A 14,848-nucleotide genomic window follows, 5' to 3' on the forward strand; every position below is an offset into this window, starting at 1 on the left:
TAAAGAGGCTGTGAAGTCCAATATCAAGATATTAGCAGATTTGATGTCTGGTGAGGGCCTGTTTCTCTTATTTTATTTTATTTTATTTTATTTTATTTTATTTTATTTTATTTTAGATGGGGTTCTTGTACTGTCACTCACACTGGAGTATGGTAGTGTGGGCTCAAACTCCTGGGCTCAAGCAGTCATCCCACCTCAGCATCTTAAGCAGCTGGGACCACAGGCATGCACCATCATGCCTGGCCAATTCTTTTAATTTTTAAGGAGACTGGGTCTCACTATGTTACCCTGGCTGTTCTCTAACTCCTTGCCTCAGGTGATCTTCCCAACTCAGTCTTTCAAGTAGCTGAAATTGCAACCACAAACTACCATGCCCAGCTATTCCTCATACAGATGGTGCCTTCAGTGTGTCATCACATGGCAGAAGAGAAATAGGCAAAGGTGTTCCCATCAATCTCTTCTTTAAAAGCACTAATCCCATTCATGAGGGTGGAGCCCTCATGACTTAATCACTTTCTAAATGGCCCCACCTTTTAATACTGTCACATTAGGTGTTAGGATCCAACATATGAGTTTGGGTGGGGGCCACCAACATTCACATGCCAGCACTGCTCTTATGCCTACATATCCAAACAGAGGCATCTTTCAAGGCCTACTTCAAGCCCCAATTATTTCACAAATCCTTTCCCAATTGTTCTTATTAACTTTCACTATATCTCTATTTTCTGTGAAAAGATGTGCCGACTATTGTTACTGCCATTTGTCCCACCTGTCTGTGTGCCAGTCTGCAAGTAGAATATAAATTGCAAAACCGGAGACTCATGTGTCCTTGCAGGGTCCACCTAGCTCTGTGCAAGTCAGGTCCTGAGCACTCAGCACATCCTTGCTTAGTCAAAATAAATAATAACTCATTTAGAAAATGACAACCAGTTATTCACATGCTGAATTATTTACAGGAAGAAGTAGAACCAGAACCTGTTTTACAAGAGAATTTCGATGTTCCTATCTTCCAAAGCCTAAATGTGTCTTGCCCCAGTGGGCTCCTGTTGACTTTCATTGGGCAAGAATCTACAGGTGAGTGCTATATGGGGTAGGGTGGGGAAGCGGGGAGCAAAATGGCATGTAGAAAACAGGAAATTGTGTATTTTCTTACCAGTTAAACATATGTCTTGTTGATAATGAGCAATAGACCTTTTTCACATTTTTAGCATTTACTATGGCCAGGCACTAAGTACTTAGTATACATGTCAAAAATACAAATATTATGAGCTAGATACTAACTACTCCATTTTACAAAATAAGGAAATTGAGGCTTCAGGAGGCTCAGTTACTTGCCTAAGGTCACTCAGCTCCCAAGTGGCAGAGCTGAAATGCCATTCTCAGCCCAGTGAGGACAAAGCCAGTGCTCTTAAAAACTTGTGTATATTCCTACGTCCTTCACTCTACAGAGGGTCATGGGTGCAGCATGTTACTGGTCTGACCAAAACAAATGACACTGGACACAAAATACGTAGAGATAGATGCAGATTAAATAGGTTAAGAAAACCAAGTCTTCTTTTTCATGTGTCCATATATAATTTTATAGTGTATTATCTCTGTTGGTTCTGTACATGACTCCTAACTTCTTCAGCTACGTAAATAAGTACAAGTAAGATTTCTTTAATTAACCTGATGAGGCATCTGCATTTGTAACTGAATCTGAATATCATTTAAATAGAAACTCACTGTTGCAGTAGAAGTAGGAGATGCAACAAAGCAGGCACTGAACAGGGACTTGAGTTCTAAAGCTGACCCTGACGCCAATGAATGATGTGGCCCTTTTAAGTTACTTAGGGTCTCAGGGCCATGTTTTCTCATCTGAATAATACTACATTACATTAGCAATTCTTTACAGTTTCACAACTTAATATCCTTTTTCATATAATTCCCTTATGTATATCACATTTGAAAAGTGTATCTATCAAAGAAAAAGGCTATGCTTATTTAAAAATAATTTAATATTTTATTTACTTGCCAGCCTCCTCCCCACCCCAAAAAAACAGAAACTAAGTGTTGAAGTTAAATTTTGCTTCTCCTTAGGCATTCTGAATTATTAAAAATAGCCCATGGACCCTGCTCCATTCCCAAGAATCCCTAGTGGTCCAGGTTTTCCCACTGTGTTGAATGGTCACTGAGTGTCTTCCAGTCGAAGAGCTATGAGTGTACTCAAAGAGATGTTGCTTTCAAATTCAAGGATATATTTGTTTGCTTGTTTGATCCTGTTATCAAACCCCAGCTTAATACCCCTTTCAACTGTCTTTTCTAGTAGTTTCATTATCCAGCCTAATATTTTCCTCCTTATGTTAGGGTAGACAATGTAGTTAATAATAACTCATCTGTTTAAAATCATCCATATACTATGAAAATCCTAATTCAAGTCTGAACATAACAACATAAATACCAAAGTAGCAATATCTTCATCAGGGTCAGCCTTGGACATTAGGGAAAGACAGTTATCATGGGATAAGAGGAAAGAGCCTAGACTTGAATCCTTTCCTGAGTGACTTTTTGTTTTTGGCTGTTAGTGGTGGTTGCTTTTATAGTATAAGAAAATGATTCAAATTTCACTTCTCTTACTTACTGGTTGTGTGTCCTTAGTGCTGGATGGTTACTAAGTGTCTTCCAAAGTTATAGCTTTCTAAGTTAATAACCTCTCCAAGCCTCTATTTCTTCATCTGAAAACTCTGGAAAATTAAAGTGCCTATTTTAAAGGATTGTGAAGGCAGACTCAATAAAAGATACATGTATAAAGCATTTAACATATAGAAGAAATAGCCCAATAAATGTTTATTGGTTTATCATTATTATTAGTACTTCCGTGATTTAAGGGGTGCCATGATTTTCCCATCAGGCTGATACACAGTTCTTAAAATGCTATCATTATGTGTTAATTCCTTTGTGTTAAGGCTTTTTGGCCCCAATAAACCATATTATAAACTAAGAGGAATTTATTCAGTTAGCAAAGCCTGACTAGGTACAGTATGCCAGAATTTCTCCATAATAGTGCTTGCTTTTGAAGGAACTTATTAAGTGCTTTTCTGAAACCTTGATTGCCAGCTAACAGCAGAATGCTAAGATAAATCTGGATTTGGTTAGAGATGAGGGGATTATGTTAATGTTAACTTTGAAAGATGACAGATGACTTAGGAAAGGCAAGCCTGAGGGGGTGACTTCCCCTGGGGCTATGGGCAACCAGGCACCACCAGGGAAGCGTGTGTATCCAGGGTGGAAAGTTTAGTCAAAGGTGAGAGATAAGCACCAGTGGGCAGGAAGAGGAAACACCTAATTCAGCAAAACTCTGCTTCGTTCATAATTTTGCCCGAATTTGTCCTAGATTTTATTAGAGAGAGTGGCTTACACATGGAGAAGGTACCTACCAGGTGTTGTAGATGACCTAATTTACTACCTTTAAATGTAACAAGGTCAGCAAAGAACCACTATTCTAGGCCATCTGTCATAATATGGAAACTGCCCTATTACCCACATGCAGACAAAAGAAAATAAGCACCAGGCATGGTGTCTCACACTGGTAATCACAGCACTTTGGAAGGCTGAGGTGGGAGGATCGCTTGAGGCCAGGAGTTTGAGACCAGCCTAGCCAACATAATGAGACCCTGTGTCTACAAAAAATAGAAAAACTTAACAGGGTGCTATGGTCCAAGCCTGTAGTCCCAGCTGCTCCGAAGGCTTGAATCCAGGAGTTTGAGGCTGCAGTGAGCTGTATTTGCACCACTGCACTCCAGCCTGGATGACAAAGCGAGACCTTGTCTCTATTTTTAAAACAAAGAAAAGAAAAGAGAAAGAAAATAATTAAGCAAGAAGATAAAATCTAGCCCTGCAGCATTGCCCAGTTCACAAGAAAGCTTTATTCTTTTTTTAGGTCAATGTGTTATAGATGAGGAACCCACCTGGGACATCATGGTCCGTCAGAGCTACCCCCAGAGGGTGAAGCACTATGAGTTCTATAAAACGGTGATGCCACCCGCAGAGCAGGAGGCTTCAAGGGTTATCACCAGTCAAGGCACTGTTGTCAAATATATGTTGGATGGATCCACACAGGTAAAAGAATGTGTTAGAGAAGTTATTCTTCCCTGTTCCAAAGTAAAAGACAGGTTATGGGTAAGGAACAGTTCTATAGCAGGGAAAAGGAACAACTCACTTGAAAAAGGAATGACACCTTAAAATGACAAATGATAAATAATGTAGTTTAGAATTTAAAAAATCACTATGCAGAGCAAGATATGAATAAACTTGTCATTTCTCTGCATGATCTAAGATTGCAAACTGAACACAGTTTTTTCCTTTTCTCCCTCTCAAGGTATCTTAAACTAGTTTTTAACATTTAAATAATGAATTCATAGTGGTACTGGAGAACAACAAAGCATGTCATCAATAATAGATCAGAAGATTTGGAGAATTTCTTTTAAAATGCAGATCAGATGCTATCAAACTGATGGAGAAATATGCACACACAAAGTTAAAACATACACAAGAAGAGAACATGCAGCAAAACTAAAAGTCAAAATGGGAGTTCTAACACAAATATTTGCACATGGAGCTCTGGGCTCAGAAAATGAGGGTAGTTCCCCAGGTAACTCACTGTCACCTGGAGGATGGGAACGAGAAACCTTAACAATCAGAAGCCATATCCCTGCTCTTTCCTTCCCCAGTGATCACAAAACAGGAGCTCCTGTGAGCAGACACTGTACCACCAAGAAGTAAAAGGGATTCTCAATGAGAAAGATGACCGTGCACTCAAGAATCATAAATCTTGGAAAGAAAGCAATCCCATAAAAGTCAAGTACATAATTCAGTAACTGAAAGAAATAGCACCTGAAATTAAATACTTTAAAAATTTAAAAGTGGGTAAAAGTAATATAGGCAGACTTGAGAGGTTAACAGTTCACAACATAACAACTTTTTTTAAAGTAGCTAACGAAAAATATCAAGAGTTCTTAGAAATTAGAAATAATTGTGAATGATCAAAAACGGGAGGGGGTAGATTATGAGGGAGAGAAAAGCTGAGAGATGTGGAAAAAGGGTCCATATAATATAATTTCCAGAAGAAGAAAATAGTAAGAATGAAGGGAGAAAAGAATCAAAGACATGACATAAGAAATTTTCACAGAGCTTAAAAAGAATACTTCAGATTAAACAGGGCAACCGAATGACAATCAGAACTGATATTAATTGTCTTTAAAGGATTATCTAAATATGCCGTCATGCAATTTTAGGACTGCACGGATAGACAATCCCAAAAGTTTCCTGAAGGAAACAAGTTACCTACACAAGAATAAAAACCAGATAGACATTTGACTTCTCATCAGCAACACTGACCTTAGTCCTTGTCACGTTTGTTGGGAGTGTCTAGGTACCGATATCAGGTAGACAAATCTATGGTACCTAGAGACACTGTACATACTAGATAGATATTAATAGAAACTACAAATTTAAATATGTGATAAAATTTTAAAAACAGTCATTAGAAAAATTGAAATAGAGTTTATAATTTCCCAATCGCAAAGGGGAAAGGTGAAGAATGGAAAAAATAAAACTCAAATCAATCCAAGAAAAGATGGAAATAAAAAGAAAAGAAAAGAAATAAAATAAAAGGTAAATAGAAAATATAAAATAATATTATTGTGGTGGTAACTAGGCTATTGTCTCTGAACTCCAGATCTACCTTTCTATAATCTGCTTTGTGTTGCTGGGTCTGGAGGTCTGCAAACAGCGCTTCTTCTGTGGATCATGTTGAACCTATTTCCATTTGACACACAGTGTTTATTGTTAAACAACGTCTCCCTTGCTTCTGAGAATGCTGGAAACTTTTGTTCTTTCTTCAGATTCTCTTTGCAGATGGTGCTGTGAGCAGTAGTCCCAATTCAGGTCTTATTTGTCCTCCTGAAATGCCAGCAACCCCTCACAGTGGAGATTTGATGGACTCTATTTCTCAGCAGAAATCAGAAACGATACCGTCTGAGATTACCAACACAAAGAAAGGTAACAACTGAAGCCTCTCAGTTTATAATGGATTTACTAAAGTCTTCAAGGGCTTAGTAAGTGTTCAATATTATTATTATGATACTTGTAACCTTTTCTATGAATATATTCTTATACATATATACATATAAATGAATTCTTGCTATCACAGAATTACGTACTGTTTCATGAACTGCTTTTCTCTTAGTAATAAATAATTAACAGTTTCATATGTTGTTACACATTCTTACACATCAGGTATAATGCCTAAGCTTCAGTTTTAGGGTTGATTGGGCAGATTGATGATGTCAGGATTATGAGTAAGCATCTCTGTGATTCTCTTGAACTTTTCCTCATAATTGCAAGAAGGTATATCAACTCTAGGCATGAGGTCCTCATTCAGCAACTTCCAAGAAAAGAGGGCAAATGCAAGAGCTTTCTTCAAATGTCTCTGTTCATCAGGAAGGAAAAGGAGTTCCAGAACTCCACGTCTCACCCCAGCAGACCTGTCTTGATGTCATTGATTAGACCTGGCTGGGGACCAAGGTTAGAGAAACAAGTATCTGACATTTTTTGCCTCTGTCTCAGGAGACAGCACTACTAGTAGGGAAAAAAGAAGGTGAACAATACTTGGATAAGCAATGAACAGGGTCTGCCATAATCTAAATTGCAAGACTGCTGTCCTGAGAAGTGTTTTCAATTTATACCCCTACCACAACCACAGGAAAATGTCTACTTCCTCATACCCTCACCAATGCCAGATATTATCATTCTTTTAATCTTATTCAGCATGATAATCAATGCATCTTATTGTGTTGATTTGCATTTCTTTAATTACTGGTGAGGTTAAACATCTAAAGATGTTTACTGTTTGTTATTTTTTTTCATTTTATGAATTTCCTATTCACATCTTTTCTTGGTTTACCATTGTGATGGTCTTCATTTTCATATGAATTTGTAAGATATATTTTTATATAGAAGGTGCATATTTGTGTAACAGGAAAAAAATCTGGTGTTTCAAATATTAAATCAGCTAACCCTCTGTGAGGTACATATTTTAATAATCCCCAATTTACAAACCAGAAAATTGAGGGAGAGAGGTTAAGTAATTTCCTCGAGGTCTCTTAGCTAGCAAGTGGTAGAGCTGGGATTTGAGTCTGGGTCCCTAACCCCTAAATTACACTGCCTCTCCTGCCTTACAAACTTTTCTCGATTTCTCAATATGCCTTTAATGATCTAGATTTAAATCTAGAAACCTAGATTTAATCCTTTTTTATCAGTTTCACACATCTCACCACAGTACCCAGAAATATTGTATGGAAGCAACTGGATTACTTTTTAATTACTCAATATTTAGTAAAACAGATTTTCCTTCAGTAGTAGCAGAAGGTTGCTGGTTAGAGAAGTATCCAGGTAGCTTTCCAAACTTCTCGGCTCAAGGGTTCCATCTTTGGTGGATACAGAGGACTTGATATAAGAGTAGTTTGTGTAGCCGCTTTTCTAAGAGCCTACCCTGGTTCTGGAGAACTTCTGCTTCTAGCACAGTGTGCCCCAGATTTTCTTCACAGCCCTTCCATCCAAGACGATGCAATCACTTTTTAAATGAATAGGCTATTTTTAGAGCAGTTTTAGGTTTACAGAAAAATTGAGTGGAAAGTACACAGAGTTCCTGTTTACTCTGCTCACAGTTTCCCCAGTTATTAACATCTTGCTTTAGTGTTGTATATTTGTTACAACTGATGAACCAATCTTACATTATTATTGACTAAAGCCCATAGTTTACATTCGGGTTCACCCTTGGTGTTGTACATACTAAATCTCATGTATCATACAGAATAATTTTGCCACCCTAAAATTCCCTCTTCACCTATTCACCTTTCTTATTCCACCCATCCTGAACCACGCACACCCTACCCCACCAAACTCCTGGGAACCACTGCCCTTTTTATTGTCTGTATAGTTTTGCCTTTTCCAGAATGTCATATGATTAGAATCATACCTTAGGTAGGCTTTCTAGACCAGGTTCTTTCACTTAGTAATATGCATTTAAGATTCCTCCCTGTCTTTTTGTGGCTTGATAGCTCATTTTTATCACAGTTTAATTGATATTAATTTAATTGATATTGCATTAATTAAATGAAATACTATAGATAATATTTTATCAAATCCTCAGATTGTTACAATTCTTTGGTTAATTTTCAAAGTTCTGAAAAAGTTTATTTTGATTCTTTTTAAAAACATTCTCATAGTCCTTAGGGAGGGGTAGGTTTTCCCTGGTCTTTACTTGTCATTCCAGGAGTGTATCCCATCTCACAAGAAATATGTAGTATTTTTCTTATTTTTCAATCTTAACTACTTATTTCCACTATAGCTTTTTATTTGACTCTTGAATTATTTAAACTTACTTCTGGATTTGAAGCCTATGTGGTGTTTCTATCTGTTCTTATAACTGATTTTTGATGAACAATTTAAAAATGTGTTTAAATGGTCAAGTTTTTTTAAATGTCTGTGCTTGAAAAGAGCATGTATCTTGTTATTTGGTACAATGTTCTCTTTATGTTTATTTGATGAAATGTGTTAGTTTTAATGTACACCTCTATATCTGAGTCCAGCAAACAATGCTGTGAAAGGCCATAGAGTAAATATTTTAGACTTTGTGGGCCATATGTCACTGTCACAACTACTCAACTCTGCCATTGGAGCATAAAAACAGCCATGGGCAATACGTTGTTAGATAAGCCTGGGTCTGTTGTGTTCTAATAAAATTTTATGTGCACTAAATATACTAAATTTGAATTTTATATAATTTTCATGTTATAAATTATTACTATTCTTTTGATTCTATTAGTTATTTAGAAATGTAAAAAGAATTTCTACTTCACAGGCTGTACAAAACAGACAGCAGGCCTTATTTGTCCATAGTCCACAATTTGCCAACCCCTATTCTATATTTTTACAGGTGTTTTAAATGTGCTACATCAGTTTACTTAGCAAAAGGATGTTTGAAGAAAAGATAGAATAGTCTGTTTGGTGCTGTGTTCCTTATCATTTAATCATTATTTCTTTATTTGTGAAATAAATGTCTTTTTTATAGTTCTGTCATTTTTCTTTATTTATTTTAAGGATATGATAGATATTTATACATTTAGAATTATTGTATCTTCATTAATTTAAACTTTCATCATTATGCAATGACTTTCTTTTTTTTGTTTTTTTTTTTTCTTGAGACGCAGTGTCACTCTGTTGCCCAGGCTGGAGTGCCAGTGGCGCAACCTCAGCTCACTGCAACCTCCACCTCCCACATTCAAGCAGTTCTCGTGCCTCAGCCTCCCAAGTGGTATTACAGGCACATGCCATCACAGCTGGCTAATTTTTGTTTTGTTTTGTTTTGTATTTTTAGTAGAGACAGGGTTTCACTATGTTGGCCAGGCTAGTCTTCAACTCCTGACCTAAAGTGATCCGCTTGCCTTGGCCCCCCAGAGTGCTGGGAGCCACTGCTCCTGGCCTGCAATGACTCTTTATTCTAGGATTCTTTTTACCCTAATGTCTATTTTGCTTGTTTTATTATAGCTACACCAGCCACTATTTAATACCTTACCGGTATAACTTTTTCCACATTTACATTTCACCTTCTGTGGTTTTTGTTTAAATGTGTCTCTTGTAAGCAGCAAACAGGTGAATATTTTAATAATTCAATTTGAAAATATTTGTCTCTAGGGTTTCAGTCCATTTATTGTATATCAAATAGTTTCCAAAAATGTCTTTATGTTGTCCTCCATTCTTGAAAGATAATTTCACTTGATATAGAATTCTAGCTTGTAGATATTTTCGCTCAGTACATTGAAAATATCCTTTATACTCTCTTATTTCCAATGTTGCTGTTGAAAAGTTGGCTATCATTTAAGTTGTTGTTGCTTTGAGGATAATCTAACTACCTTTAAAATATTCCCTGTGATTTTTAATTGCAATTTCAATATAATTTGACTAGGTATGGATTTCTTTTTATTTATCAAAGTGGGTTTACATTGAGCTTCTTGAATCTATAAATTTGTATTTTTCATTGATTCTAGAGATTTCTCAATAATTATCTCTTCAAGTATTGTTTCTGATCCATTTCCTTTTTCTTCTCTTCTTCTGGAATTCCAATTAAACATATTTAAGAGGCCTTGAACTTTTTTTTTTTTTTTTTTTACTTCTATTGCTTGGGTTCTCTGAGCTTCATTCTAAGCAATTACTTTAGGTCTTTCAGTTCTCTTTTAAGCTGTGTTTTGTCTCCTGCTAAACCTGCATGTTAATTTTTTAAATTTCAGTTATTACATTTTTTAACATCTAACAATTCTCTTTGTTTTGTTTTATAATCAGTCTTCTCTTTAGTCATGTTTTTGGCTCCTTTTTATTTCTGGAATCACATAAAGTATGCATTTTATGTGCTGTGCCAGATCATTTCAATATCTAAAGTATTGTAGATCTAATTCCATTTTCTGTTGCTTCTTCTGGCTTTCCGCCTTGTTTCATTGTGTCTTGGTACTTTTTGATTATGAGATGATAATTTTTTCTTATTGCTTTAATTCTAAATTCTTGGGCTGGTATAAAAGTGCATTTTTTTTTTGAGACATGGTCTCACTCTGTCACCCAGGCTGGAGTACGGTGGCATGATCACAGCTCACTGCAGCCTCAACCTCCAGGGCTCAAGCAATCCTCCCATCTCAGCCTCTAGAGTAGCTGGGACTTGCCTTTAGAGGTTTTAGTCCGTTTATTATACACCAAATATTTTCTGAAAATGTCTTTATGTTGTCCTCATTCTTGAAATATCATTTCACTAGGTATAGAATTCTAGCTTACAGATATTTTCTCTCAGTACATTGACAATATCCTTTATATTCTCTTGCTTCCAATGTTGCTCTTGAAAAGTTGGTTTGCACCACCATGCAGCAGGTATGCACCACCATGCCCAGCTATTTTTTTTTTTTTTTTTTTTTTTTTTTTTTGTAGCAATGAAGCGTCACTATGTTGGCCAGACTAGTCTCAAACTCTTGAGCTCCTGCCTTGGCCTCCCAAAATGCTGAGATTGTAGGTGTGAACCACTGTGCCTAGCCAATAGTGCATTTCTTTGTAAAGGACTTTGGTTTCAGAAAGGACTTTAGCAGTTGATAGGGGAACCAACAGTCTTGGATCACTTTAAATTATTAATTTAAGGAATTTCTGAGGGTGCCACTCAAGTGGTGTGAATTTTCACTTCAAACCTATGTAAGGATCTACTTGTAGTTATACAGCCTCTTAAGTACTTTCTTGTCTTCTCTGCTCAGCACCAAGTGTGAACACAGGCAAGCTTTCTGACAGTTCTGGAGTGGGGTGGGAAAAGACATGAGTGATTTCTGTTAATAATTCACACTTAGTCTGAGAGTGTAGTCATTTGAGGGCCTCATATCAAGCCTTCCATCCAGATTGTGCAGGTTCTGGCATTCATTTCTGCCTGAGTTCCACAATGCTAAGAAAACAAATACTCAGAATCACCCAGTTTGACAAAAACTCAGTGGACAAAATCCAACTTCAGAGCCCTTGTACCTCTTTGGCTTCCTACTTTTACGTAGTCCATGACTTGTGCTGATCTTACTTATAGTTGCCAGCTCAGAGTCACTTTCAAGAAGATTGATTAAAAGATGTTTTCTAGCACTTATGGTTCTTTTCAGTGGAATTATTGGTATCTAGTCTGTGATGTTGCTAAAAATGAAACTCCAACCCTGCTTATTTTCTTCCTCACCTTTGACCTGATCCTTGGTCAGTTTGCTTTTTTGACCCAATACTTAATGGAAAACAATAGTTGATTAAGATTTCAGGATCTGCATGTGATTCTTTCTCTTATCCTTTCACTGCCATCCTCATCCTTTCATATCCAAATTTGTTCCCCGATATACATTTGTATCAAAATTGTACTCATTTATCTCTTCTGCCAACTTGAATTTGTAATACTTTAAAACCTTCTAACTGTTCTTCCTGCTTTTATTAGTATCGATTTTGTATCTTTCTGCCAAAAGCATGTAACTAATCTTCCAAGTATCTCACTTTCTCTCTTATAACACTTTAGTTATTAAATATTACCTATAGGAAAAATTCCAAGGTCTCTAACATACTGCTAAAGACCACTCAATTGAATCAGTGCCTACCTCTTCAGTCCCTTCTCTCATCCAAAATCTGCTTGAAATGTATCATCTGGTCACATTGGTCTGTGTATACTATGCTATTCTTTACCCCACTGTATTTCTTATGTTCCTTATGTTGGAATGCCCTTTCCATAGCTCACCATTTTTGATTAGAAAAAGTAATAAGAACAGAAGGAGAGGGGACAGAAATAGGAGAAAAACGGAGAATATAGAAAAAATGATAATTCCTAAAGTATTTCCTACTATTTCTAGAGGATCTTCTCTTTATTCTGAAAGCGATACTATTTTCACTCTCTACCAATATTCCAGAAGTATAAATATGTCCAAATTAAATTTTAGGGCAATGAAAAGGCTCAACCTGATTTATCTGTCTTTGGTTCTTCCCATTAGTTGAGTCCCTATTAGTTAGGTCGAGATGCATGTTCTGCTGCACATTTCATGGTTTGAATCTAGAGAATCTTCCAAGAGTTAACATGCCTTTACTATCATTACTTGCAATTTGTTTCTGGGCCTGAGTTCACCTCATCATTGAGATGTGATAACACTGTCAAGTCTCATCTACAGATTACTCTTTATTATTCATGGAAATAGAGTATGTCTACCCTGATAGAGCATTGAAATATTGGCCAAGGAGTTCCATGAGGGTGTCTTCAGTTCTCTCCTCCAGTTCCCAATGAGTGGGAGGTAGAGGATGGAGAGGAGGATGTATCAGACAATTGTTGATGTACTAATTAAACTGCACAAATTCCTCTCCCCAGGGATATGCCTGGCTGGTGAGGTTTCCCAGATCCAGGATTGAAGAAAGATGTTTCCTGTTATTACTGACAAAATAGCAAAATCAGGGGAATCAAGAGTTAAAAACTTAGTAACTGTTATAGTCCAATATGTCAAAAAGAGGCTGAAAGTCTGAAGATAAGTGAGAGAAAAGGTAGGCTTTAAAAACCAGAATACAAAACCCCAAATCTGGGACTCAGGGAGAAGTACACAAGGCCCAAAAGAGTACAGAAGTTGACCAGAATATATTTTGTGCCCTAGAAATGAGTTGTGTAAGCATGTGTATGTCTGGGGAAACGTGGTGGAAATTTAGCCACGGTTTGAGTGCCAAAACTAAGCTACTCATAACCTCATACTTTTCCCTATTGAGAAATAATATGATTGATGAATACCACTTAGAATTGTCTATACCACAGTATCTGAGGTAGTTTTCACTGTATCAAAACATAATGAATGATGTATATAATTGATATTATAGTTATATTGTTGTTGTTTGATTTTACTTGAACTTCACAGGAAAAAGTCACAAAAATCAGTCATCAATTGCCCATAAGGGTGAAATCCATGACCCTCCTCCAGAGACAGTTCAAACTGTAACTCCTGTGGATGTTCACGTAGGCACTTGGTTTACAACCACACCTGAAGGAAATCGGATTGGGACCAAAGGATTAGAAAGAATAGCAGACTTGGCCCCATTATTATCCTTTCAGGCCACAGATCCTGTCAATGGAACGGTATGACAAACTATTGTTTATTGCAAAATTTTCTAAGTCTTTAGAATTCTGAAACAACACCCAAAAGAGTGCCTAGCTGATAATATTTTTTCAATAAATGTCTGTTAAGTAGTGGGTGAGTGGGTGGATGGACAGATGGATGGATGGATGGATGGATGGATGGATGGATGGATGGATTCATTTTCCAAAATCTCAAAACATCTTGTGGTATATTTGCCAAATGGAGAGTATCATTAGTGACTATTTTTGTGTGTTGTGGGCACAACCACGTCAGAACAAAGTGCTAATTTTTGAGGTGAGTGGCAGTTCGTGAGTTCTCTATGCCACTTTTAAGATATATGTGATTAATGATGTTGTCGGGTGTTTCCTTATGCTGAATGTATGTGTGTAAATATCTTATCTTCTGGAAGTGAGAGGCTTCTGGAAGTGAGTGTCTCATTACTACTTATTTGTGTCCACTTGCAGTTGATGAGAGAAGTTTGTTCATGATCCTTTGATTTTGAAAAACTTACGGTATATTGAAAGAGATAAGACACACATTAAATAACTCAAGAATCCAAAACTGTAGAGAAGCTTTACAAAAACTTTATTTATAGGATAAGAATACATGAAAAATTAGTGGTACAGAACATAATGGTTCTGTTTATGATATAAAAAGCCAAACTCCTGGAATGAACAATAGCAGTTTCTGTGTACCAGGACTTTTTTTTGTTTGTTTGTTTTTGAGATGGAGTTTTGCCCTTATCACCCAGGCTGGAGTGCAATGGTGTGATATTGGCTCACTGCAACCTCCACCTCCCAGTTCAAGCAATTGTCCTGCCTCAGCCTCCCGCATAGCTGGGATTACAGGCACCTGCCACCACGCCTGGCTAATTTTTGTATTTTTAGTAGAGACAGGGTTTTGCCATGTTGGCCAGGCTAGCCTCCAACTCCTGACTTCAGGTGATCGGCCCATCTCAGCCTCCTAAAGTGCTGGAATGACAAGCATGAGCCACCACGCCTGGCCCTCTATGTACCAAGATTTCTTTGGGGGCCTTTATACACGTTATCTCATTCAGCCCTCACACCAAATGTATATTACACAGATGAGGAAATTGAACCTTAGCAAGTTAAGTAATGTGGTCAAGAGTACATATTCAGAAAGTGCTGAAGCCAAGATTA

The 14,848-nt window shown here is 37.0% G+C and overlaps 1 protein-coding gene across 1 annotated transcript in view; it reads left to right on the plus strand.

Annotated features, from left to right (window-relative positions):
- SPAG17 (sperm associated antigen 17) overlaps positions 1–14,848 on the plus strand; it is a 238,915-nt gene that overhangs the window by 160,071 nt on the left and 63,996 nt on the right. Inside the window, exons 26-29 of the mRNA XM_005542180.5 lie at positions 957–1,074; positions 3,920–4,098; positions 5,883–6,039; positions 13,470–13,687. Of these exons, the coding sequence (XP_005542237.3) occupies positions 957–1,074; positions 3,920–4,098; positions 5,883–6,039; positions 13,470–13,687 (672 nt within the window). The remainder of the gene's footprint in view (positions 1–956; positions 1,075–3,919; positions 4,099–5,882; positions 6,040–13,469; positions 13,688–14,848) is intronic.

Source organism: Macaca fascicularis, chromosome 1 (assembly GCF_037993035.2).
Source record: "Macaca fascicularis isolate 582-1 chromosome 1, T2T-MFA8v1.1".
Lineage (NCBI taxonomy): Eukaryota > Metazoa > Chordata > Mammalia > Primates > Cercopithecidae > Macaca > Macaca fascicularis.